Genomic DNA, 27,476 nt, shown 5'->3' with positions numbered 1-27,476 from the left:
AAATTTTATTAAGAGGGTAGATCTCATGCTTACTGTTCTTACCACAATAAAATAAAACAATTTTTAAAGTGCATATAAAGCACAGTGCCTCATACATACTAAACACTCAGTGCCTGGTAGTATTGATGACGGTCAGGATGATGATGGCAGTGACCACTTTAATTTTATCATTAGTAAGCTGTCTTTGTGGGGTGACCAGGTGAGAGAGCAAATGACTCAGCAAATAGAGGACCATTGTTGGGTGTAGGCTCTCAATGAGGATGGCTCAGACTTGGGGTCTTTGGATGCAAGCATCAGTCGTGGTAACTGTCACAGTTAGCAAACTAGGCCTGGTGGTCATAGGCGGGGGCACTCTGCCTGGTGCCTTTGCCCAGCACTCGGCCCTGGAAACTTGGTTCTCTCCTTCCCCTCACTGTGCTCTGCTGAGCAAGGGTGCTGCTTCCAACTTTCCTGGACTACATTTGACAAGTCTCACAGCATGGGGCTCCCTTCCAACCTCTCCTAAAGGCTATCTGACCTTTAGCGCAGGAGGCGGTTGGCTGGGCGTGACATGCACGCAAATATGTGAATGTTCACACACGTACCCGCACGCATGCTCACATGCACATTCTCAAGCACATGTGCTCCCCGACCGAGCTTCTGCGAGCCTCATGTCCCTACCCCCCACGTCACCCCCTCCCCTTCCCCTCCCACCACAAAAGCCACAGGTAACAGCAGTCCCCAGCAACACAGAAGACACAATGCAAAACTCAGAGGCAGGCTTCGTTGCCATGCTGTTTTAAGCATCAAGCAGGATGTGAGCCCAGGTGGCTAACGGCAGGGCTGACCAAAGAAAACTCTGCCTCCCTCCCTTCTGCCCTGCCCCCAACAGTGGGCTCAGGGAACTTGGAGGTATGTTCAGGGATTTTCCACGGTGCCAGAGGGCAAAACAGCTGGACTGTCACTGCATTCTGGCCCCACCATGTCCCAGCCAAACACTGTGTGCCCTTGGAGAGGTCCCACCTGTCTGGAGCTCAGTTTTCCTATCTGTAAAATGGGGAAACCAGAGTTACACATGTTAAACCAGCCCACACAGGTTAAAGACCATCCAAGGATGCTGGGGAATTTAACAGCATTGTCACCGTGGCTGGATTTTGGAAAGTGAAAAGGGCTACCCATGTGCTGGGAAGTCTGGGATAGTGACTGAGCACTGCTGCTCAGGTTGTTCCCAAATTTGAGTAAGGTCATATTCCAGAATGTTCCCCACATGCCCTCCTACCCGGTGGCCAAAGTCTTATGGCTTAACTCCCTATCCTGTCAAATGGCACGGAACCCACCCAGAGTTTAGAAGTGATAGGCTCGCATGTGGGGCAGGCTGGTGTATGTGCCCCTTTTCTGGCTAGCTTTCCTGGTTGCAGTGTGTAACCAGAACACTCAGCCACCTTCTCTTACTCTCTATCCACAGGCACAGCAGGGAACCTGGAGGCCCCCCTGGTTCCTTCAGCCTGTGCACTGCCACCAGGAGGGCACTGGTGGGCCAGGGACAGATTGGAGTGGTCAGAGGCAGCTTCAAGGGTGTGGAAAGACCAGCAAGTCAGGAGTCAGTGAGGGTGGGAACAACTCTGGCTATATCCAAAGGGTGGCAATAGGGTAGGGCTCTCCCAGGGCCATGGACCCCCCGGGGGTTAGGGTACTGCCTTATAGTGGTCTTTTGCTGGGGGGGAGGCAGTGATAAGAGGCTCTGCCAAGTTGTAGATAGGTTAGGCCTACTGGGCTTACAGGAGGAAAGGGACTAGCTAGCTCTCCTATCCCAGGGCTAGGGTTGAGAGCCCAGGGTGAGGTACACAAGCCCAGAGGGGGCCTGCCCGGGGCCAAGAAGCTCTGTGTCTCTGGAACTTCGTCCTGGAGAAGGAGGCTGAGGGCAGTGGTTTTCAGGCAAGGGGCTGGCAAGGGCTCTTGGGGCGTGGGTGGTGCGGGGTGAGGGGAGCTGAGCTAGAGGGTTGGCCAGGGAGTCTGAGCCTCTAGACTCTGCAGCCAAGGATGGCCAGAGAGGAGACTGCCAACAGAGAGGCCAAGGGGGCAGTATGTGGGGCCTTTGCTGACAGGGGCTCCGTGTGCTGCTGCAGCCACTCGAACTCCTCCAGCAGCTGCCGTTGCTGGAGCTCCGGGCCCACCTTCTCTCGGATGGTCTGGTAATAGTGGTTCAGGTACTGGAGCTGCAAAGGGAAGGAGGGGTGAGGACCTCCCCAGGCCAGGCTGCCAAAAGGTGAGATCTTTTCACCAAAAGGTGAGACCTCGGTGCCATCCAGCCCCCTGCTGTGGTAGTGCAGCTGCCCACTTCAGCCCAGGTACCCTTATGTACCCCACAGGTCCCTAGCCATCGTCAGGCCACAGGCATTTTCTGGGCCTTTTTAGAGGCAGTTCACCACAGTTTAGTGTTTAGCTGTTTAGAGTCACAGTGACTTTCATGGGGTGGGTGGCAGATGGGAGTGGCTCAGGAATGAAAGCAGGGCAAGCATAATTATCTTCATTTTACAGAAGAAGGGACTGAGGCTTATGCTAGGACTTGAGGTGGCAGAGACTCCCCAGGAGTTCACTGCTGGGGGTTGGGTAGGTTGGTCTGACCAAAGAGTTCTAAAAGCTTTGGGGTCTCTGGTGAGTAGGAGAGGGATGCCCCAGGATGTGCCTATAAATGCCAACAGTGTGGACCCTACCAGGTGAGGGGAAGTGGCAGAGTGTCTTGGGGTAGAGGGAGAAGAGGCAAGAGAGGCCCAGGGTTGGGAAGAAGTCAGTCAGTGGTTCATGGGCTGAAAGATCAAAGTGCTGAGGATCACTTACCTGCTCAGGAGACAGCAGGCTGACATCAATGAGGTTCCGATCATAGGGCACCAAGGATACCACTTCAAAGGTCAGGTAGGACCCGGGGTACTGGGATGCCACAGGGAAGGTGGGAAAGCAGGAGAATGAGTGAGGAGAAGGTGGTAGGCTGAAGGGAGGGAGGGAATACTCCACTCAAGCCATGGGCACAAGGAACTGACACTTGTCAAGCTTGAGATTCAAGATAGGCCTGAACATCCTACAGTCCCCTTGACCCTCCCCAAACCCCAGTGTATCACTTAACACCTCACCTTTGGTCTTTCCATCTGGATTCCTAAAATTTAGACTTAGGTCTGTATTTCTCAAAGTGTGTGCATCTATAGCACTGAGGGGGCTTGTTAAATATGTAGATTCCAGGGTCCCCCCCCCCAGAACACTGGAGTGAGAATCTCTAGTACAGGGTTGGGAAACTACATTTAAATAATTTTAAGATAAGTTATTAAGTTTTTATATCTATCCATGTAATCTGTATCTCTATATATTTCTATCTAGCTACATCTCTTTGTATCTATCAATGGACCTACCTATAGAGATGAATATAGAGAAGAATAGAGTCTATAATTCCCATTTCTCAGAGATCCTTTGCTTGCTTGTGCTTAGAAAGTTCAAACTACAAAAGGATACACAATAAAAATTGAAAGTCTCCTCCCTGCCTGGTTTCCTTCCTGAAAACATTTAAGACATATACAGTACGTAGGTTTGTATGTGTGTATGTGTGTATGTATGTATTTTAATCCACACAAAATGGATCCTACCTTTTTTTGGATCCACACAAAATGGATCCCACCTGCTTTTCTGCACCTGCTCGCCACCCTCTTAAAAGGGAACATAGGAGAGCACTGCATATTAGCACAAAGGTATCTACCTCAGTCTCTTTTGAGGGCTGCGTAAGGGTCCATAGTATGCAGATGATGATTTATGTAATCAGGGATGGATATTTAATCTGTTTCCACTTCTTTTTCACTATGACCATAGTACAAGTACTACAATCAGCATCAATGTATAAAACAGTTTGGTGACGTTTTGGGACTATATCCAGAAGATACATATTTGGCAGAGGTATTGCTGAGACAAAAGGGATAGGCATTTCAAATAGATGTTTTGATAGATATTGTGAAGCTGTTCTCCAGAAAGATTGTATCAGTTTGTATTTCCTCCAGCAGTGTGAGAGGGCCCGTTTCCTCATACGTTCAACAGTACTGGGTATCACCAAAATCTCTCACTTTGGCCAATCACACAGGTGGAACATGGTATTCTATTGTTGTTTTGATTTGTATTTCTTTAAGAATAAAGTTGAGCATCTTTTCACATTTATGGAGCATTTGTGTTGATCTTAGTGAGTTGCCTCTTCATGTCTTTTCCTTTTTTTCCCCCCCCTGTTTTCCCTATTTTTGTCTTACTGATTTGTAAAAAGCTCATGGTGAAAGAAGGAAACGCATCCTTTCTTTGCTATACGTGCTTTGTTTGTCATACATTTTTTGACTTTGTTTATGGTCTTGTTTCCGTACAGTTTTAAATTTAATTGATCAATTTCCTTCACGGCTTCCAGGTCTTGCATAGAAAGGCCCACTTCCACCCTGGGATTATAAATGAATTTATATAGATTTTCTTCTAGATCTTTTATGGTTTTACCTTTAAATCTTGAGATCAATTCAGAATTTTATTTGGGTGTAAGAGTAAGGTTCTTCACTTTAATAAACCCCCAAATGATTAGCCATTTGTCCCCCCTGCCCATTTATAAAATGTCTCTGGTCTTTATTGTTTTGAAATGCCAGCTTTATTATAAATTAAATTCTCACTTTGTTTGTAGAAATTAGAGGATGTGTTTCTGGACTGACTATTCTGTTTCATTGCTACATCTGTCTCTCTCATCTTTAGTGCCATACTGTTTTAGTTACAGTAGCTTCAGAGTCTGTGCTAATATCTGAAAAGGCTAGTTTCCTTTATTGCTCTCCTTTCTCAGAATTTTCCTATCTACTTAGCTATTTTTTCATGTTTATTTTTACAAATTTTACTATCATTTCGTGAAGTCACAAAAGCATCCAGTTAGCATTGAAATTGTGGTTGTGTTGAATTTATAGATTAATTTAGGGAGAAATGACATCTCCATAATACTGAGGCTCCTTTCCAGAGAGCACCATTTAGTTAAATCTTTTTTATGTCCCTCAGTAGAGATTTTCTCCGTATAAGTCTTTTTAAGTTTATACATAAGAATTTTATCCCCTTTGGCTGCTATGATAGGGAATCTTCATGTCGAATAAACTCCCCTGGCCATTATTATGTGCATTGAGGACCAATGATTTAGGGCAGGGACACAGATTCATTTGGTCTAGAGTGGGACCTGGGCACTGGCATTAAAAACAAAAAGCTCTTCTGATGATGCGGATATTCTATTGTGCAAACAGGTTTGAGAAACTCTGAGTTATGGAATTTTTCTAGAGCCCAGGAAAACTTCAAATGAATTCATGCCTCCTATTTAATGCCCTTCTCCTTTGACCTTCCTTATACCCCATGCAGCCCAAAGTCACTGCTGTGCTGTCCATAGCTCTAGGCCACTTCAGCAGCACTTTACCTTGGTCTTTGCTTCTACCACAAGGGCCACATCTTCAAGACGGATCCCGAATTCTCCATCCTGATAGTAACCAGGTTCTAGGAGACACAGAGATGCTTGTGGTATTAAGCAGGAGGAGGACCCAAGCCTGTGTTTCCTGTCCAAATTGAGGAGTGGCTGGAGTGCCCAGCTGTGTGGCTGTCCCTTGGCTCAGGCAGACCCACCACTGGGTAGATGCTCACTGACCACGCAGAGGCAACCTGCCAGGCCTTGTAGCCAAGCAGAGAAGACTAAAGAGCTCACTTGGATCCTGGAGGCACCCCCATCTCCTTGTGTGCTACTGTCCTGTTTCCCCACCTTTGATTGGAGTCTCCAGTGTTTGGATGTACAGTCAGGAACTGACTCCCAAGGGCAAAATGAGTGTATGAGCTGAAGGGATTTAGGATTGGGGTATGACAATCCACTTGGCGCTGGGAGTGGTGGATCCCAGTGGGTCTGTGCCTGGCATGTTCCCTGAAGGTTGGCACTCCCTCAACTGTAGTCCTGGGCTAGTCTTGGGCGGGGGAGGGGGTGGAAGAGCTTGAGAGCCATACCGATGGAGGTGAACATGCCCTTAGCCATGGGGATGTTGTTGTACTGGAATCCCACTGGCCCTGGAAAAGGAGATGTAGGCAGAGCATCAACCCTCTCATACTCTCCAGCTCAGAAACTAGCAGGCTCTGGGGACCAACTGGGGAAACTGGGCTTTCTCCAGCAGCACTCATCCACCACATCTTTGTCTACCTGGGGCTGGCACAGAGACCACATTGGCTCTGTTTTTTATTACTTTGGTGTCTATGCCAGTCAGCCGCTAGGCCTTGACCTGCCACTCCTCTCTCTGAGGCCCTCCCAGATGCCAAGCAGGCAGCAGGAATGGCCAGGTGTCAGGATTTCTCACTTACCCTGTGGAGCATCACCTCCCACCAGCTGGTTAACCCTGGGTGGGTCACTGCATCTCTGTGGGTCTCGGTCATTTCCATACCTATGCAATGTTCTATCTCCTTCACAAGAAGTGGGGGGCGGGGAGCCCAGGGAAGTGCCGAAGAGACACTTACACTCATGCACACAAAGGAAGTTGCCAATGCCATGGCCTGTCCCGTGACCATAATTCAGCCCAACATCCCATAAGGCTCTGCGGGCAAACACCTCCATCATTCTCCCTGGAAGAGAGATACCCCCAGTCAGTCAGCTGGACCCAACTGTCTGCTTGGCCCCTTCCTGCTCTCTTGTCCCAGAGTCAACTACCAAGATGGTACCTGTGGAGAGTGGCTCCTGAGAGGCAGGTTAGCATGCATTGTTTACAGCACATCTTACATTGTACCTATGTTACCTAGACTGATGACTCTACTATAATTTCTCCCCATCCATCAAGACACCCACTTCCTCTAGGAGTCCTCCCATGACTGCTACAGCCCACAGTAGCCTCCCCTACCCCACTGAGCTACAGTATTAGATTAGGAGTCAGGAGGCCTGGGTTCAAGGCTTGGCTCTCCCAGTAATCCTCTGTGTGACCTGGGGCAACCTGCTTTCACTCTCTGGGCTGGATTTTTTTCATCTATACAATGGGTGGGATGGTGATATAATCTCTGCCACACTAGCCTTCTAGGGTGGCAGTCTGGGTCCAGAGAAATCAGGGCCTGAGGCTCTGGGTCCAGCCTGGTTTCCGAAACCCACCTGATGTATTAGCAGGAAAGACGAGTCTGGACAGATCGATATTTCCGATCAACACACGGGTGTATGCCTCCTGATGGGGAGAGGGAGAGGTAACGTGGTGAGTAAGGGGAGGATCCTGGGAGTTTCTGAGGGGGACCTGTTGAAAGCTGGAGCTTGGTCCATGTGGTTCTCTTTAACTGGTCCACAGGGACGCTTATAGATGGTGGTGGGCTGAGGCCTGACAGTACGGGGTTGGGAGGCAAACCCCTGGGCTAGAGTCCTGACGTAGCCACTCACAAACTCTGAGACCTTGGGCAAGCTACTTTAACCACCCTGTCCCTCAATTTCCTCATTTGTAATGGAATGATCACAGTACCAGCTCGTAAGGCTGTTAGGAAGAGTAGGTCCACTTATGCACATGAGGTGCTTCAAACAGTAAATGTTCAAATACAGATCAGCACCCTTATTATTATTATGATCATCCTTGAGTTTCCTTCAGGCCTCAGGTTTGGGTTGGGGCCTCATAATCTGGCAGGTCAGCCTTGCTCAGTTGGGCTGCTTACCTTGCGGATAAAGGGAGGGAAGTGGGCTGACAGCAACCTCTTCTGTTCACTCCTTGTGGCAATGTGGTAAGTCCTCTCATCACACACATGCACACACACATGGGCACGCAAGCACACAGGTTTGTCATCTTGTGCACGACAGCCTGGGGTATTGGACTCAACCCACTAAACTTGAGCTCTTTGAGGCCTGGCCAGCTCTTGTTTGTTCTTTATTTCCAGCACCACGTTCAAGCCATGGTCGACTTGCTGAAAGCATGAATGTGGCCCCCTGTTCCCTCGCCACCTAGAGCACCCTCCCCTCCATGTACATAGAGGACATCCCAGCCTCTTCTCCATGTGGGCCAGCCCTCACTGCTTTCTGAAAACCTTCAGCTCCTTTCCACCTCTGCCTCTGAGACTTCTCATGCAATTTCTCTCTGCCTGGAATGTTTTTTTCCTCTTTCCTACGGAGCACGGGACTAGGCACACAGACAGCACTGAATAAATATTTGTTCACTGATTCACTGAAATGGGATGATGATAAGCTTTGGCTGAGGCCCTGTTGGTGGCCTGAAATATCTCTGGGGAAGTAGCCAGGAGCACTGGGTTTTCTGGTACTAACTTGCTGTGTGACCTTGGGCAAACTACTTAACCTCTCTGGGCCTCAGCTTTAGCCTCCGTAAAATGAAGGGTTCTTGCTGGAGTGATTGCTTGGGTGTCCATTGGGTAAAGGTGGGTAGGGGTATTCTGGGTCCAATTCTTACCTTTTGGAAAGCAGAGGGGGTGCCCCAGTGGACCGTTCTGGTGATGTCTGTGGTTCCATCCCTGTGGAGAAGGACAGTCAGCATATACAGCTTGGCCATGTGCTTCCCGTGTGTTTCCCACTGGGGTTTGAGTGGTAAGAGTGGGGTGGTGGTGAGGTGGGTTAGGGGTAAAGGAAGAACATAGATGCCATTGTCAATTTCCCATCTTCAGCTTCTGTGCATAAAGGGACTCTGAAAGCTATGAAGTTCAAAGTCACTATGTTGTCTGACATTTCTGATCTCCCACATACATACTCCACCCCCATCCCACCTATTTTGGCTGTTTTACAAATCTGAGTTTCTTGGGTCAGCCTAGCTTTACAAGCAAATTTTCTACCAGGCTTTCGGGGAGGCAAGAGGAAGGGGACTGTCCCATTTTTACAGGTGGAGAAACTGAGGTTCAGAGAGATCATCATATTCTTACACATTCACATAGTTATTTACCATTTCTAGAACACTTTTGCAGCTCCCTGGGAAGGGTAGCAGAGGGGGCCTCATTATCCTCATTTCCCAGATGATGCAATTGAGGCCATGAGCCATCCCCCTTTCTGAGGCTCAGTGAAGCCAGGCCTCGAGCAAGCATTGACTCTCTACACAGATCTCTCCTTGTAAATATGGATCTCACACAAGGGTTTGCTCAGAGTCCCAGGAAACTGAAGCCAGAAGCCAAAAAGTCTGACTCCCAACCACAGCAGCAGCTGTTCCCCCAGATGGTCCCTGTGGTCACCACTAGGAAGGGGGAGGGGAGAGAATCCCAGGGCCCTGGGGATTCCTCCTTGGGAGCAGGTCACAGGGCGTGGCAGACTTCTTCAGAAGAGGAGAAGAGGAAGTGAGGTGACCAGTTCCCCGGCCTCACCCTCTCTGAGCATGCCCCAATCCAGCAACGCCCCTCAAATTCACTTCCTCTTTGCACATTGGCCATTTCAAGTACACAGTAGCACAACGCCAGACTGTGATGAGCACAATGTGATGAGTGAAGCCTGCTAGGCTGAGCTCTTGGGTTAGCTCCCAGAGCTGCACCTAGAGCAAGCGAAGAGCCTTTGTCACTGGCACATGCACCATTGCCACAGGAATGAGAATGGGAAACTGAAACTACTCCTCGCTCTTCCATCAGTTCGGCATACCCCTTCCTGCCCACCCCTGGCCCCCCGCCAACCCTGCCCAAGCTTTTCTACAATCCACTTGCTTCCTAGATAAGAAGGGAAAAATCTACTGACTCATCTCATCTCAACTCCTGTGTGAATGATTGGTCACAAATTAGGAAAAACTGGGGTTAGTTATCCTATTCTGCATGGCTGACATGTCTGCGTGTTCAGATTGTGTACTGTACAAGGGTAACACATCTAAAGGGGTACCAGTCACTCCGTGGTTATATACTAATTTCAATGAGAGCACACAGGTGGACGCACAGATTGTGGAGTCTTGGAAGTGGCAGGGGTGCGGGGGGGGGAGAGTGCCCTCCTACATAACCCTACACATGGTCACTCACACATATCTATTCACAGACATACCCATGTTGATAGGTGTGCCCTGTTTCAACTGTGCTCTGGGCACCCTCTGAGGGTGCTTCTCTCCTCACCTGCTGCTTGTGGAGGCCTGATCTGGCTGCCACCCCCAACCTGACATGGTCACTGCATCTGTGCAGGGTGGGGAGAGGGGGCTGAGGGAGGATGCATGCTGCTGGTGTGTGCGTGAGTAGGTGAGAATGTGAGTACAGTGTTTGTGCAGCCAGGCAGGGCTGCTAAGCATGGCTGTTCAGACTGTGTAATAACATGCAGGCTTAAAAAACACTTCACTTGGGGCGCCTGGGTGGCTCAGTCGGTTGAGCATCCAACTTCAGCTCAGGTCACGATCTCACGGTTCATGAGTTCGAGCCCCGCGTCAGGCTCTGTGCTGACAGCTCAGAGCCTGGAGCCTGCTTTGGATTCTGTGTCTCCCTCTCTCTCTGTTCCTCCCCCGCTTGCACTCCATCTCTCTCTCAAAAATAAATAAAGATTAAAAAAATTAAAAAAAAACCCACTTCACTTGAACAAGGAGAGATGTTTCTGATTCTCCCAGAGGTGCTGCACGGGCAGCCCCAATGACTTGGCTTCTGTGTTTCCCACCGTGCAAGGATCCGCAAGTATGAACATGGGAACAATGCTCAGGGTCATTCAATCCAGGGCTCTCTTTTTTCATACAAAGGATCCACACCCAGGAAGGGAAAGCTTCGACCAGCTCTTAGGCAGCCCAGGATGTCTGTGTTGAGATATTCGGGCAGGGCAGGGGGGGAGTACATACCAGTATTGCCCCCCAGAATCCAGCAGGTACATCTCATCTGAGGATAGCTTGCGGTGCAGCTCCTTGGTCGGGCTAAGAAGGGGAGAGCCACTGAGAAGGGAGTAGCCTAACCCTACACTGGGCAGGGTGGAGGTCCCGAGTGGAAGCAGAGGAACCCCCTCACCCCTTATTTCCCAAAGGGCCCTGGAAGAGTACTCAGGTGATGCTGCTAATGTACTCAGTACACACCTGCTTGTCCTATACCTCACCAAGCAAGGCCTTGGTCCCTGGGAAGAGAGAGAAGAAGGCACCCAGAATGCAGGAGCCTGGAGAGCCTCAGAGAGCAAACCAGTGCAGTCGTCTCCTTCTATGTAAGGGAGAAACAGGCCCACAGAAGCCAAGAGGCTTGCAGGAGGCTATGCAGTAAAGCTGGGGAGGAGCTCGGCCTGGACCCAGATGCTCAGTCTAGTGCTCTCTTTCTTTCTGTGACCGCTGAGAAGCCAGGGAATATGAAGGGAGAGTCCTCGAGGGTGGGGCTAGAGAGCAAGAGTTGGTAGGGCCAAGGAATTCCTACCCTGCTACTCTCTAGAGGGGAGAAGGGGCTGGGCCAAGGCAGCTGTGGGCTTGGGAGACTTTGGGGGAGGGAATTCTGGGACAGGCCAGGCTGGCCCATGGAGGACATCTGATCTCTTCCTGCTGTGCCCATGCCAGGCTGAGGCATTCTGGTGGGTTTGGGCCCCCAAATTCTATCAGGCTGGCCTGCAGGTGTTTGCTTTCTATGGAGCCAAACATCTGGTTATCCCACCTCTGGGCCCTCCTTAGTTGGTTCAGGCTGGGTGAACAGGGCTTTCTCCCCATGTACTCGAGAGCTTTAAGAATTAGCTAATATAAACAACTCGCAGGAAGCCAAGGAAAAACATCCAGCAGCCCCACCTCCCTTCCAGATCCCTCAGCCCTGTGTGTTCACAAATTCTCAGCCTTTTGTGGGGAAAACTGCTCAGGCCTTTTAATTCCAAGAAGACTCCCAATCCCTGACTGAGCTCCACTGCCCATCATAGCCTCCACAGTGCTAAAGAGTCTCAAACCTTAAATGTGGGCCTGGGCCCCAGAGCATTCCTTCCTTCACACCCCCAGCCCCTGCATATACCCCAGGATCCCGTCCCTACAGGGGCCTAGAAAATTCCTTCTCCTGAAGTACCTGTAGTGGGCCAAGGCGGCATTCAGGCCACTAGCAGAGATGGTTTCGAAACTGGGTCCAGAGGAGAACTGTTCCTTTCTGAAAAGTACATGGCAGGAATGGTCAGTGGATGGGCTCAGGGTCTAGGCTGGACCCAGCATATCTAATCAGGGCAAATGAAGGTTATGGCTGCCTCTACCTCAGCCAGACTCCATTTGGCTCTCCCAGCCCCACCTCCTGGTGCCATCTTCCCAGGCTCCAGTCTGTCAGTTATAGAGCATTCAAGGTCAGAGAAGGAGGGGCTGTAGACACCAATTTGTCCCCCTCCTCCCCCATTTTACAGATGTGGAAACCAAGGCCCATTGTCCCAAAGTGAGTTTATGGTAAAGTGAGAGTGAAGAAACCTAGTTTCTTGTGTCTGAAAGCTTCCCCAGCCCCACAGCAGCATCCTGCACCTCAAACCTACAGTATGCTTATGGCCTGGGCCATGCGTGCCCTCAGGGAACTTCATTCCCTAACTTGATACTTTCAAGCGGTCCAGGAGCCATACCTGTCCTGAGCCAGCCTCTCCCAGGGAAACAGGGTCTGTGCCTGAAGCAGACACCACGGGGCACTGATGGGTTGTGGCCCTTCAAGGTGTCCCGCTTCCAGCGATTCCAGGCACTGTCATCCAACCCGCCCTGCCCAGCTCCCCGACCCCCTCCCACCCACCGCCGCCAAAACCTGCTACTCCTTGTTCCAGAGAGGTCCCCCAAATACAAAGAGAGTCTTCCCACTGAAGTAAGGAGACCAGGTGCCCCTCCCTGCCCCCACCCCCACCCTTAAAAATGGTCAAAATGTCAGCAGTGGTTCTTCACCCTCGGAACTTGTTGAGCAGCTCTGCCCCCGAGAACTCATCCACCGTGCCTTTGGGCACGTTCTTCTCCAGCCACACCAAGTAGCGGATCACAGCCACGGCGTCCCGCACCTGCAGTGGGCAAGCAGAGGAGAGGGCTGCAGCAGGACCGCAGCCAGGGCTCTGGGATCAAGGGGATCAGGCGGCTGCTGGGGAGCTGAGCTTTGAAAACTCGAGGGTTTCACTGACTGATGATCTTAAGGGATTCTTAAAGTTTATATGTGATTACAGTGTGGTTATGTTTTAAAAAGAGTTCTATCTTTTAGCGACACTTCCTAAGTGTTTTCTTTTAGAGATACTAGGGTGTTAACAGGAGACACTGCATGATATCGGGGATTTGCTTTAAAACCAGCCAGCAGTGGAGGGTGGGGGCGTAGGCAATGAACCTGGAGTTGTAGACCAAATGCCAGGAGCTGAAGAGGGCTGGAGCAGAGAGGTGGTGTGTGGGGATCATTATGCTGTTTTCTCTACTTTTGTATACGTTTAAAATTATCTATAAGAAAGTTTTGTAAAATGCGGCATTTCTTCTAATTTGAACAGGAATATCCAAAAGAGCAAGCTATCGTCTTGCCAGGGTGAGGAAATCAGGCCAGCTAACACTTACTTAACACTTGGAATGTGCCAGGCAGTGATCAAAGCAATATATATATATATATATATATATATATATACACACACATATATATATATACACACACATATATAATTATTCAATATAATTATATTTGCATAATTATTATGTTTATATATGTATATAATATGTATACAATTATGTATTTATATACTCCATATTATATTTATATACATTATTTATATAAGTATATATTTATATTCATATGTATACACATAGTCTATGCATATAAATGTATATATGTACACACATGTATATATGATTATAGATTATATTTAATATTACTTGTATATTATAATTAACGTTAATTATAAGTTACTTATATATTTTATACATATTACATATTGTATAGCATATATATTTATCTATTTAATCCTCACAACAACCCTATAGTGTAGACTACTATTATGGTCCTCATTTTACAGATGAGGTAACTGAGGCCCAAAGAGCTGAAGCAACTTGCCCAAAGTCACCCAGCTAGGAGGTAGGTAGAGGAGTTGGGATTTGAATTCAGACACTCTAGCTCTAGGGCCCATGCCCTAAACCACTGTACCAGGTTGGGCATGAGGGATGAAGCCCAGGTGGGTGCCCAGGAGTTTGGTGTCTACTTCTCTATTTCCTTAAGCTTCTTCAGGCTCCTTTCTGATTCATCAAATCAGGAGTTTCCAAAAGGCTAGTCCTCCTGCGACTTACGTGGCTGGCCCTGAGGAGGGCCTGTTCCTTGCTATTTTTCACCGCCTTGGTCACCATCACTGGGGAGTAGGTGTCTTCTATGAGTTTCTCCTGTCATGGGCAGAGAGGAAGAGGTATGGGGCCATCTCCAGCGCACAGTGGGGTTTGAAAAGTACTGGCAGGAAAGCCCAGCTTTCCTGGGCTAATCAAGCAACATGGTCAATGGGCTAATCTAGCAACGTGAGTTTCCTGCATGTATTATGTCATAACAGCTACCATCTGTTGAGTGCCTGCTGTGTGCCAGGCACCGGGCTTTACATGGACCATCTCCTCTAAATCTCTTCAGATAAAGTCCTCTGAGGTCAGGACTCTTATTGCTATTTTACAGGTAAGGAAACAGAGGTTAGGACTGGCTAAGTCACTTGTCTAAGGTCATTGCACAGCCAGTTCAGGGCAGAACCAAGACCCAGTCTCAGGTTTGGTGGCTTCATAGCCTCTGGTCTACTAGGCTGTTCCCTCTCTAGTCTCCTTGACAATCTCTGAGCTCTCTGTGGACAGACATCTGCTCCCTCTTTTTCCATCTCTTCTTAGGGAGGCCTAGAAGGGGACTGACCAACTGCCTGAATGGCCAAGGGGCTGTGGCCCCACTTTAGGTTGAAACTTATCAGGGCTGGTGCAGGGGCAGGCACGATGCCTGGCCTACGCTGGGCCTGGCAAACCTGGCCTAGGCTGGGGCCTGGCAAACCTACCGTGGGTATCACTTCATAGAGCCCGTATGTAGTATAGCTGGTCCCGATCCAGATCTTCACGTTTCCTGAGGCATAGGCCTGGACGTTGTGACGGACTTGGCTGTAATCTTCGACTTGCACACACATGGAGCCCGTGCAGCTGGAGTTGAGGTACTTCAGGGTCTCAGAGTTTAAGCAACTCCTGTTTACAAATAACCTAGGTGGGGACGGAAGATGAGGAGGGTCCTGAGGGTCTCTAAGGTTGATGCACTTCCTGGAGGTCAGAGGAACTCCAGCAAAGAACCAAGCAAACCATATTTGGAGTAGGTGGGAACAGAGGTCAAGGGGTCAGGAAAAGCCCACTGCAGGCTTCCTAGAGGATCCTGTGGGGGTAGGCAGCAGGTTCCTGGGAAGGCCGTGTACCAGGGCTGTGTAAGTGGTAGAGCAGCAAGGGGTGGGGGTTGGAGGAAGTCCTGGAGAGCAAGCCAAGGAAAAGCCATACCTGATAGAGGAGTCTGTGAGCAGTGTGTAGGAGTAGAAGAAGGGGTTATAAGGGATGTCACTGCCACGAAGGTTGAAGAGCCCTGGGGAAGAGAATTGATGGGGTCTCTTTGAGGCTGGTCTGCCCAAGGCAAGGACTTGCACACTTTTGCCCCACCATTTGCTTTGGGGCCCAAAGAGTCCCGGCAGTGTGCCTGAACATCTGCCTCTGAAAGTTTCTCAGTTTGGTGGGGAGGGGGGCTTTGAGGTGCTGATGAAAGCAATGGACCCCCCTTTCTCCCAGAAAAATGAAGATGCCCCACCAGCAACCAGCACAGTTCCAGTGGGTTCCCAGAATATCTGAAGCCCAGAGCCAGGGTCAGGTAAGAAGCCTTATGCCACACTGGGACAGAATAGGGTTGCACCAGGTGCGAAAGCTGGGAGTCTGAATGCTCTTGGGTTGCTGGCCAGGCTGATGGCAGGTGTTAGCTGGGCCCCTTTCCCTTCATGGGACAGCCTTTGCCATTGTGCTCAGCCCCTTCCTCTGATGACCTGTGGGCTGCCTACAGCGTGCTCTGGGCTTCCTGGTTTTCTTATTAAGCAGACATGATCTCCTGCCCCCTAGCCTTCTTAGTTCCCACAGACCATGGCCATGGAGCTCTCAGAACCCGTGGTGATAGGGTGACTGGGGGAGGAGTTCTGGGTTGCAGGTCCAAGAGGCTTGGGGTTTGGAGGGACCGAGGCGCCCACCCGTGTCCATGAGTCCACACTCACAGGCCGTCTCATCAAGTGCTGACAGAAGGACAGCAGTTGGTGCCTTGGGATGCTTTTGCATCTGGCTGCGGATGTCAGATACTTTCTTCTGCCAGGTGTTCCCTTGAAGCAAAGGAGCCAAAGAAAGCATAAGCAACATACTTTCCCTTTGGCACTCTGTTCCTGAGAGGGCTCCCTCAGGGCAATCGCTTTCTGTTTCTTTCTTTTTAAAAAATTTTTGTAATATTTATTTATTTTTGAGAGAGAGGAAGCACATGACAGCACAGTAGAGGGGTAGAAGGAGAGGGAGACAGAGGATCCAAAGCAGGCTCTGCACTGACAGCAGAGAGTTCAATGTGGGGTTCAAACTCACGAACCGTGAGGTCATGACCTGAGGTGAAGTCAGTTGTTTAACCAACTAAGCCACCCAGGTACCCCTTCCCATTTCTTTAAAAACAATAGAACACTGTCTTCAAACAAACTCTCACTTCTGTAATTATTAAGGACATGGACTCTCTGGGCTGACTGGGTTCAAGTTCTGGCCCTGCCATTACTAGTTGTGTGATCTTGGACAAATCATTTAACCCTTCTGTGTCTTATTTTGCATATTCGTAAAATGAGAATGGATTATCATAGCAGTATTGACATCAATAGGGTTATTTTGGGCATCAAATGAATTAATATTTGTAATGCACATAGAATGGTGTCTTGATGTATAGTAAGTCTGGTGTAACCTTCTGATCCATAAGTAAGCATGCAGAACAGAGATCAAGAGAGCAGCCTTGGCTGAAGGGCAAAGGGACAAGGCTGGGTCATGATAGAGCCTCTACTCTGAAGTAACCTGGTGCCTAATAAGACACGGGTCCTTGAACATTGTTTTAATTCTTATTTGACCCATTTACAGATAAGGATGTTGAGGCTTCAGGGAGGTAAAGTGACTTGTCTAAGATTTCATAGGTAGCAAGGGGTGGAGGGGTGGAGCAGAGATTTCAACCCAGGTCTTTTTGACTACATGGCCCACCCTCCTAATCTATATGGACACTGGACTATTTTGCTAACACTGTCAGTCCCCAGACTTGTCCTTAAACTCTGTGCCACAGAGCTGTCCTTTCTAGGATGCTTGTGTCCTGGTTCTAGGACTTTAGTGTTCATCTTTTATCCCTAGTCTCTGTAATGCACATGAAGGGTCTGTTCTGAGGCACAGCTCATATTTTGCTGACAGAAGGTCATAAACATTAAGGGTCCTAGCTGGGCTCAGAGATTAACATAAGCAACTTAATGCCATTTAAAAAAACTTTATGCAAACAGGCAAAACTATCCAACAAGAACCAAAGCTTTGGGTATGATACTCTTTAATGATTGTTTTATTTTATTGTGGTAAAATACACATACCACAAAATGTATCATTTTAACCATTTTAAAGTGCACAATTCAGTGGCTTTAAGAACATTCATAAGATTATGCAACCACCACTGTCTAATTCCAGAACTAATTCCAGAACATTTTTATCATTCTGAAAGAAACCCCTGTAGTCATTAGGCAGTCATTCCCTATTCTCTTCTCCCCTCAGCTCCTGGGAAACATTAATCAGCTTTCTGCCTCTATGGATTTGGCTATATTGGATATTTCATACAAATGGAACCATACAATATGGGGCCTACTCTGGCTCCTTTCCCTTAGAATTATCTTGTCCAGGTTCATGAATGTGATACATTTTTGTGACAACAAATGCAGGCAAATTTAAATTGTCTGATACATACAGGTATCTTGGAATAATTAACTTTTCCCATTCTTTTCCTTGCCCTTTGCCCCCTTTAAAGCTTATCAGTTGCTGGAGAGAAAGTCTCTCTTGTCTCTGTAAGCTTAGTGACTCAAGAACTCTGTTCTTGGGCTGCCAGGCCCAGTTCTGGCTCTGGATGGCTTTTCCTTGAAGACGAGCAGCCTACGAAGCTTAGCATCCTGTCACTTGTGGGAAGTGACTTTAAAACCCATGTGAACTCTCCCTCAGTCCCTTGAAAGGGTTCCCCCTTTTATCCCCTCCCCTTCCCGACATAACTGCTCTCTTCTTTATCTGAATGGAATGAGTATTATTTATGATGGTACAGTCCTGGATAGCAAGTTTCTTTAAAATTTTTGTGAGATGCAGAATGATTCTGCAAATTATACCAGAACAGATAAAGAAAATTGGGCAGTTTTAGCTTGTTTCATCATCCTTGCTATTTTGAAATTTCCCTTCTGCTCTTTTGACTCCTTTTCAAGCAAGAAATGTGCACGGACCTGTGTGTGGAAAGGGGCCTCTCAGATTGCCCAATATTGCTAGGAATCCAAGTCCATTGGCTTGTTCAGAATTCCTGGGGAGGTAGGGGGTGGTGGTGTCCAAGACAGTGATTCATAATCAATAGCCTGATCATGGTCAGGATTTTAGTTGCTACTTAACAGAATCTAGAGCATGCTGTTCTTTTATGATGTATTTAGATGGTATCAATGAGGTCAAGATGAAAACTATTGATGTTAGAATTTGGGAGGTCAGTCAACTTTCCTTTGTGGTCTGGCCAAAACTTGAACTTTAAGTTGTACCATGGATTGACCCTGAACTTAGTTACATACTTCCTTTGTCAGCCCGGCCCACCTGACTCCAGACATCTTATTACAGGAGGGCCAGAAGTCAAGGTTTGAATGAATCAATATAAACCAGTCTCCACTACTGCACAAGCAACTCATATCATGTTTTTTCCTCTCTTGAAAGGGGTGGGGTTCTTTTTTCCCCCATCTTGCTCTGATTCCCTTGTTTCCTCACTTCCTGTTCTGTCTTCAAATCCCCTTCCTGCTCCTTCTGTCTTCAAGTCCTAACACTATTTATTCCAGTGTTTTCTAAATATGGTCTGAGGACCTTTTGATTCAGATTCTTTGAGATGACATCTGTGTTTTAAATAATCCCAGGCAATTCAGTTGCACACAAAGGTTCAAGAACCATTGCTCTGGTAATTCCTAGGACAAAATTTTCACCCAAAGGAGCAGCAGTGGGGACCTGTGTTGCTTCAAGTTGGGAAGGAGAAGGGGCTTAGAGAATCACCTGTGAATGCCTCCTGCAGGACATAAATGGGCTGGCTCAGAACCAGAGGCTTCTCTGACCCCCATGCCTGGTCCACAAGGTTGGGTGTGATGGACACCAGTTTTATGTTAGAGTTCATGAGGGCCATGTTATAACTCTCCCAGGAACCTGCAGAGACAGGAAGCAGTCACTTGTCCCCTGCCTGTTCACACCTCAGGGAAAACTGTGACTCAGGCAAAGTTAGTTCTTATCTGCTCTGCCTCCCACTCCACTGCTGAAGCCCAGCTGCTCAGAGTAGGTCCAAGCAGTCTGGTTCTGTTGGAGAATGTCCTCTCAGACTCCTTGTTCTGCTTTCAAAGCCTAATTGCCCTGGGCCCACCCCAACCCTGCCCACAGCCAACTGGCTAGGTTTATCCTTTTAAGCACCAATGGCTATGGGGCCCTCTTCTCAGTACTTTCCATTGTAACTGAGCTTCAGTGCCACAGTCCAAAGAATGGTGATGCTCACACCATTGGAAAGGCTGGCAAAGAAGCCAGTTCTGAAGGGGGAACCTTTTGGTACATATTTGTGAAGACCCCACCCTTGGCCAGCTGGCTGGGGTCCCAGAGCTCAGGGACCTATGATCCTGGGGGGAGGGGAATATGCTTCTTTGTGCAGAAGCTCACTGAACTTCTTTGACCCTTCCAAGCTGCCTTTCAGAAGAGTGCTCCCAAGTGATTCTAGTGCCATAATTGGTACAGCTTCAGAGCACAGAGGATGGTTCTGGGTTCAAGAACATCCTGGCCTATTTGTTTGCTAGATATATATTATGTCTGTTAGACTTAATGATTCCCTGGATCTTCTGGGTTGGGGCTCTGTACTCATGACTTAAAAAAAAATCTGCATTCATTCTTTTAAATATATTTACATTACACAGTCCATGAGTAAATCTTTGTTGCAAAATATTCTGCAACTATAACTTGAGACACTCTGTCTTTAGAGTCATCCTATTCCTCCTTCTACGAAGGTATGTTTCTTTACATCCCAGAGGGGCTGAGTCACCCTTGTTGCTGTGGACAAATGCAGGAATGAGGGAAAAACATACCAATGGAGAAGAGAAAGGGGTCGAAACCCACACGCTTTCCAGCAGGAACCTCAGTGAGGAGCCAGACGACTATGGAAGCTGTATCAACTAAGAGGAAGACAGGAAAGAATGGAAAGTCACCTCCAGGGACAGTCTCAGGCTCTCCAGTCAGGCTTCTGTCTGTGACAATCCTGCCAGGTATGTCCTCCTTGATGTCAGCTTCAAAGGTGAGGGATGGCTTGAGATTTCCCAAGTTTCCCATAGAGGCCTTTCATGCATCCTCTTACCTGTACTTTCTTGAACCTAGTCTAGATTTCAGAGCTTGGGGGACAAATCCATGCGACCTTTTTACCTTCTTTATGTAGTTCCCAGTTGCAGTCCATCTGCCGCTCAGCCTGGGTCCAGTAGCGACTGTCGGTCCAGAGACCTGCTTTCCCCATGGTCACCACTGCAGTTCCTGAGACAGAACAGAGAAATTTGGAGTTGAGGGTGAAGGTGAGGATGGTAGCCTTAGTTAGTGCATGGGCAATATGGTACTGGCTCCGAGAATGTCACAAGGGGTCTCCGGAAAGAACTTCCCTCCTCCATTACAAGAAGTGAGGCAGGAGACATTAAGGAGAGCGTCGGGGGAAGCCAGCTTGGGTCAGGCATCTCTGCTCTGTGTTGAGATCCTCACCTAAGGAGGGACAAGTGGGGTCTGCTTCTGGCCTTCCAAAAGAGTCAATGCTGCATGTAGGTGCTCTCAGGAAAGATGGTGTGGTAGTTAGTATCAAGACTCAGTGGCTGATAGGGACACTAAGCCAGGGGCTTAGCTGAGGACAGGCAGAGAAGCCAAACCCAGTATCTTTGGCAAAGATGAGTAAGGCAAGGAAGCTTGAAGCTTAGGGGAGGAATGTTTAAGGATCAGCAAAGGAAGCGTGGGTTTCACTCAGGGGGCCAGGATCAGAGTGGGGGGCCCCTTCAGAAACTGGGATCCCATAAAGTGCTTTTTTGTTTGCGACTCATTTGGCCATGTGAGGTGATGTTTGAGAAGAACCCACTAAGTAAAACTGTCCCCAGGTGAGCCATGTATGAAGGGAATCAGCGGGCCCCTAGTGGCTAGATGTGGAAGTGGCAGCTGTTCCAGAAACGGAGCCCAGGGTGTGCTAAGCTACGTCTGGCAGCAAGCACTGGAAGAAAGCCTCCTGCTTTCTGCCTCATGAGAAGTGTGACTGGTGGTTTATGAGATGTATACCCTGGCGACCCTTTTCTGAGAGGTAGAGGGGAGACAGGACCACTGAACATTAGGTCTTGGGGTCCTGGCTTCTGAGAACTGGCCATATTAGAGCATCTGTGACTACCTCTGGGTCTACCAACAGAAGCAATAAGGGCAGGGTAATGGCTGTCACCTGCAGACCCTGTGAAGCCTGTCATCCACGCACGCCTCTTGTCACGTGTGCCGATGTACTCACTCTAGGAAATCAACAACACCGTTGTTAGCCTTCTTCATGGAGTCAGACCCCATGGAACGCCCCCAACCACATCCCAGTTCTTTCTGTCTGGTCAGATTCAACAAGTCCTACAAGCCCAGGCACACTGGGCACCTCTTCCAGGAAGTCCTCTGTCACTCCCCCAGATCTCAGGATCTTCCCTTCCTTTGGACAACTGTGTCTCTTGGAGTCTCAATCCCATAGTCCAGAACTGGCCTGTTCTTGTCTCCCCGGTCAGAATGAAAATTCTGTGCTGTCTGGGATCATGTCTTTTGGTTCTTCTGGTTTCTCCCCTCTAGCTGTCGCCACACCCTCCCCCGTCTAGTATGGTACACTGAGTACACCATAAATAACTTCTGCAGAGGGCTTTACACATAATTGTCTTTTGGTCATCATAATCCTTTGAGACAGATCTCATTATTTCCATTTTGCAGAAGAGGAAACTGAGGCTCAGAGAAGTTGAGATACTTACCCAAGATGGGAAAACCAGTTCAAGCAATCTTATTAACACTGAAAATGCCTTCTCTTCCAAACGGGCTAGTGCTCAAAAGGTGGATGGGATGGAGGCAGAGCCGGTGGTGGGGAAAGGGTGGGATGGGTTGGCAGGGGTGCTGCTTTGGGAAAATCAGTTCTTGTTCAGACCATCTTCTTTCCTGTCTGCTCCCCTCCCCCAGCCTACACTCCAAATTCATGTAGTCCAGGACTGTGGATCATTCCAATGCTCCATCCATCAGGTTATGGAAAAGGCTGGGCTGGAAGGGAACTTAGAATTCTTCTGGTCCGATTCTTAGCCCACGCTCTAACCTCCTAGGGCTGGAGTGCCCTAGACATTCATTCTGTATCTGCCATCTAGGGACTGATCAAAATTGATTCTGAACTTGTTTATAGTCTCATTGCCTGGAGGCAAGGAGATTTGGTGATGGCTTCTCTCCTATGTAAAGGAATAGACTCTCTCAGCTGCCCTAAAACTCACATGTCCAAGCCTTGTACTTCCTTCCCTTTGCCTTTTGAATCCTTTCTCTGCCTTCATCTTCTGAGCCTTAGCAGCCTCTCATTTGTACCCTGTTCTCATTGGTGGTTGACCCAGGATAGCAGAGGGCATGGGTGGGGGATGAGCTGTCCCTTACCATGTGGGCATCCGTTTCAGGAATGATGTAGGCAAAAAGATTCTGGATGTGCATCTGCTGGCGGAGGGCTGTGAGCTGTGCTGTGGTATTGACCACAGTAACTGGAAGGTACTAACATGTGACAGGAAGACACCAAGACACAGAGACACACATTGCTTAGAGAAAATGATGCTTGAGCCCCAGCATCCAGAGGAGTCACCAGCCCCCCCACCCCCACCTTAGGCAGGTACTGGGTGTGGCCAGGCTGGACCAGCCTGCAGAGGAAAGGGGTGGCAGCTGATGTTACAGGTGAGTCTAGAATAAGGTGCCTGGGCTGAGAGGAGATGTAGGTGTTGAAGAACTTGGAGAGAAACTCCTTGTGACAATAATGGGACCTGAGTCACAGATGGGGGCATGGGTGCAGAGATCTGAGCCCTGGCACTGGGCCAGGCTAGAAGGACAGTCTTTCTTTGGATACCTTGGCAGCAGAATTGCAAATCTAGCAAATAAAAATACAGGATGCCCATCCAGTCACATGTGAAATTCAGATAAGCAACATATAATGTTTTAGTATAAGTATGTCCCACACACTATTTGGGGCATACTTATACTAAGACATTATTCATTATTTGAAATTCAGATGTAACTGGGCATCCTGTATTTCACCAGGCAACCCTACCTTGGGGACTTTTTCAAGTTTCCACCTACTGGTCCCAAATGGCAGAGGAGAGTGAATGAGTACCCCCAGAAGTTTGGGATATTGTCCAGAAAGATCCCCTCTAAGCCATTTCTTTAGAAGCTGTTTTATCTTTAAAATAAAGAGTGTGGTAGGGGCGCCTGGGTGGCTCAGTCCACTAAACAGCTGACTCTTGATTTCGGCCCAGGTTTGTGAGATCCAGCCCTGCATCAGGCTCTGTGCTGACAGTGCAGAGCCTGTTTGGGATTCTCTCTCTCTCCCTCTCTCTTTGTCCCTCCCCTGCACGCGTGTGTGCTTGCTCTCTCTCACTCTCGAAATAAATAAACTTAAAAAATAAAATAAAAAGTGTGGGTTTTTTGTTTTGTTTGCCTTCTACTTAATGATATATCCATGTCTGTTTTAATATAAAAGTAACATGGTTTGCCCACCCACCTGACTTCCCCAGTGGTCTCATAAACTTGACATTGCAAGCAGATGTACCCCATTGGCCCTGAGGCTTAGTGAACTGCTGGCAGGCCACCAGCTTTTGCCTGTGCCTCCCCCTGCCTGAAGAAGCTCTTTTGCCCTACTCTTGTGGAAAGAATCTTCTGGTCTCCAGCTAGGAAGCTGAGACCTTTCAGCTCCAATATGCTATGCCTTCTCCTGTAGTCACACCCGAGGCCGCCCTCTCACCCTTCCGTTGTCCTTTCTAGCTCTGTCTTCCTCCCTCCTCCTTTCTGTGCCTCCCTTTGCACTGTAACTTTAGAATTTTTGTTTTCTTTCCTCCCATCCTCCTCTTTGCCTCTGCCCAGCGTCAGCCAAGGCTAGCTAAAGCCCCTCACCCTCCTTCCTGCCCCTCCTCCTTCCCTCTAGCGGGGCTGCCCAAACCCAGACGGAAGTAGATAAACTGCTGTGGGAATGGATGGGAGGGAAGGATGGGGTGTGCCTGTCAGACACCCGAGAATGTGCTGCCCGACCTGAGGGATGTTAATCAGAAACTGTGGCCCCAGAGTCCGGAAGTCAGGAGAAAGGTGGGTAGAGGCAAAGGCTAGCAACTGAGCCAATGGGGGATGGGGAGAAGATGGGAGCTGTGGGGCGGGGCTGAGGCGGGGCCTTACCGGAGGGCTGATTAAACAGTTTCTCACGTCCTCTGCCGTCAGGTCCACTGATTTTGGGTGGCCCCAGGCACCCAAAGCTAGAAACCAGGAGAAAAATCCAGGGTCACTTGGAGACCAGTTAGCTCCTAGAGAGCACAGGGACATGTTTCCCCAATCCTGCTCCCTGTCCCCACTGGGCCTCCATCCTTTGAAAAAGCAATGCTGTCCAACTCTACCTTAGGATAAAAATAATCACATTTCATAGGAAATTTGGCTGAATTGAATGCACCCTGGGTCATAATCAAAGAAACCTGTTTCATTGACAAGTGATTGCCACTTTTGCATGGGGTTTAGTGCTCATTAAATCAACTTTTCCCTTCTAATCTAATTGGGACTTTTCAGGGTTTACCAAACTGGAAAAGTTGTATGTAAATTAAAATTTTATAATAAAATTTTCTTTGAAATTCTCTAGAGGATCTCGTTAAATAATCAACCCACCTTCATTTTACCCTTCTATACATTTAGTTTTATATATATTGGGTTTCCTTAGCATTCTTTTTTTAATGTTTATTTTGAGAGAGAGAGAGAGAGAGAGAGAGAGAGAGAGAGAGAAAGCACCCGCGCATTTGTGCACATGAGCAGGGGGAGGGGCAGAGAGAGAGAGAGAGGGAGAGAGAGAATCCCAAGCAGGGTCTGTGCTCAGCCCAGAGCCTAACTCGGGGCTCAGTTGCACTACTTCGAGATCATGACCTGAGCCAATATCAAGAGTCAGATGTTTCACTGACTGAGCTACCCAGGTGCCCCTATATTGAGTTTACTTAAATTCAAGGCCCATTTGTACCATTTCTTATGACCCAAATATCTGGCTCTCATTTCAGGCTCATTTTTTTGAGAGAGAAAGAGAGAGAGAGATGGGAAGGGGGTAGAGGGAGAGGGAGAGAAAGAATCTTTTTTTTTTTCAGTGAGAGAGAGAGAGAGAGAGAGAGAGTGCTTGAGTGGGGGAGAAGGGCAGAGGGAGAGAGAGAGAATCCCAAGCTCAGTAATTTATAGTATCTCATTATATACTTGCAATAAGCTTGTGAGGTGGATATTACTGTCTATTTTCTATAGATGATGAAGCTCAGGCCCAAATAGGTTTGGTAACTTGCCCAAGTTTTGCCACAGTGAGTCAGTGGTAGAGCAGGGATTTGAACTGGGGTCATCTGAGTACAAAAAGTAAACCACAGGAAGGGTGGTGCCACAGAAAGCACAGAGTATATGGAGACTTAGTTTCCAATTTGGGTCCCAAATTTGGTGTGACCCAAGGAGTCACCCAGTATTGACTGAGCAAACATTTCCTAAGTACCTACTCAATGCCAGACACTGGGCTAAGTCCCACAGGCTCTGGGTAGTCTAGCCCTGAGAGTCCAATGGTCTCTGATAGTCCTTCCCTCCAGCCCCCACTTTTAGGATGGATCTCTTCAGAGGGTAATGAGGGCCTGGGTGTGGGGAGACACTATACTTTTACCTTCTGAGTGGCTTGAGTTACAGATAGGAGTGTGGCTGGCATCTAACACTATAAATGTCCTGCATGGCTGTGTTGGTCTCATAAACTCAAGGGGAAGTTGCAACCCATACTGTTGATCTAAGAAAATGAACCCCCATTTCTGTAGGAAATATTTGGCAAAATGGTGATGCTAGGATGCTAACATAAGAAGCAAGACTCAGCCAGACTATGTCTGTCTCAACACCCAGATTGTTGTTCTCTAAGGCCAAGGCTGTGGCTGCCAAGGTCAGGCTTGTGTTCCCTGACACAGGGCCTAACATTGGGGAGGTACTCAGGAAGTGGGTGCTGACTGAATGAGCGGGGTCCTGCTGATAGAGAGCAAAGGCAACGAGGCCTCCCTAAGGCTGGGGGTGGAATGGGTGTGGAGGGCATTGAGCTGGGCATCTAGTTGTAACCAAAGAGGACAAACAGGGCACCATGGGAGTGACAAAGACCAAACTTTAGTTATGCTCTTCAGAGCCTCTTCTTCACTAGAATTTGACTTTGGCTTTCCATGTCCATCTGGTCCTTGGTGGGCCTGTGTCACCCAGTCCTCAATAAGAATCTTGCTAAGTCAATTTAGAGATTGAATATCTGATCACCTTTACTATCTGATCAAATTCCTCAGCCTTCACCCTTGATATCTGTTCACCCTGGCCTGCGTTCAGTAAGAATCCTATGAAGCTGGCTTAGCAAGAACTCCCCTACCCTTGATGTCTCCTCTTAGTAATTTTCCATCCACTTCCCCCTCACTCTGTTCATTGGCTGTTAAGTCCTCAGCCATCTTTGCTGTATTCAGAGTTGAGCCTGATCTTTCTCCCCTATTGCAATAATTTTGAATGAAATCTTCCATACTCTTTTAACAAGTGCCAGAATCATCTTTTCTTTAACAGGTGGAAATGGAAAGGTGCCAATCCAGACTTGACCTGACTCTCTAGGGCCCTGAGGACTGGCTTTGGGGTTCCTCTTTCTCATGACAGCGAGGAGGACCAAGAGAGAAAGAGATAACCTCGCCCCATCCCTCACTCCAACCCTTTCTGAACCCAGAGGGGAGAGGCCAGAGCTGCTCTCCAGCTGGACCTGCCCTCCCAGCATGGGAGGGAAGGACCAGGATGCACATACCACAGAGGAGGACAAGCCAGGGGCAGCATCCCCAGTGAGCTTGGGCCATGGGGTCTCCAGATGCCGGTGCTGGGTGGATGGAGGGATGGGGGGGGGGTGGAAAAGGCAGGGATGTTTCCCTGGCCTCTTCCTCCAGGCCTTCCGAGGACAGGAGCAGTCAGGGGGTGGGGGCTGGCGATGGGGAGGAGGCGTCCAGCTGGTGGATGGTGAGTCCCCCTCTGGTCTTTTGTATCTGAGGGCTCCGGACTCGGACTGGACTCGGGAGACCGGAGTCGGGAATCTGGGTGGGTGGGGAAGCTTCAGCTCTCCAAGCCCGCCCCGTGCAG

The 27,476-nt window shown here is 48.6% G+C and overlaps 1 protein-coding gene across 2 annotated transcripts; it reads right to left on the bottom strand.

Annotated features, from left to right (window-relative positions):
• Positions 1-749: 749 nt before the first annotated feature.
• On the bottom strand, positions 750-27,476 carry XPNPEP2 (X-prolyl aminopeptidase 2). Of its 2 annotated transcripts, none has more exons than XM_027054262.2 (21): positions 27,151-27,476; positions 24,525-24,601; positions 22,752-22,862; positions 21,544-21,607; positions 20,508-20,612; positions 20,177-20,263; positions 19,113-19,259; positions 16,061-16,162; positions 15,309-15,390; positions 14,828-15,023; positions 14,100-14,189; positions 12,738-12,847; positions 11,902-11,979; positions 10,725-10,796; positions 8,406-8,466; positions 7,121-7,190; positions 6,502-6,606; positions 6,001-6,060; positions 5,429-5,505; positions 2,818-2,907; positions 750-2,195 (listed from the first exon to the last, which is right to left on the bottom strand). In XM_027054262.2, exons 1-21 carry the CDS (start codon positions 27,197-27,199, stop codon positions 2,001-2,003), a joined length of 2,028 nt encoding a protein of 675 aa, XP_026910063.1. In that variant the 5' UTR covers positions 27,200-27,476; the 3' UTR covers positions 750-2,000. The 2 variants fall into 2 exon arrangements, with proteins under 2 accessions (XP_026910063.1, XP_053057655.1); XM_053201680.1 differs by lacking the exon at positions 20,177-20,263 and adding an exon at positions 20,297-20,374 and having other exon boundaries at positions 27,151-27,421.

This window comes from Acinonyx jubatus, chromosome X (assembly GCF_027475565.1).
Source record: "Acinonyx jubatus isolate Ajub_Pintada_27869175 chromosome X, VMU_Ajub_asm_v1.0, whole genome shotgun sequence".
Lineage (NCBI taxonomy): Eukaryota > Metazoa > Chordata > Mammalia > Carnivora > Felidae > Acinonyx > Acinonyx jubatus.
Note: the sequence above shows the minus strand (reverse complement) of the source record. Positions and strands in the feature narration are given on the sequence as shown.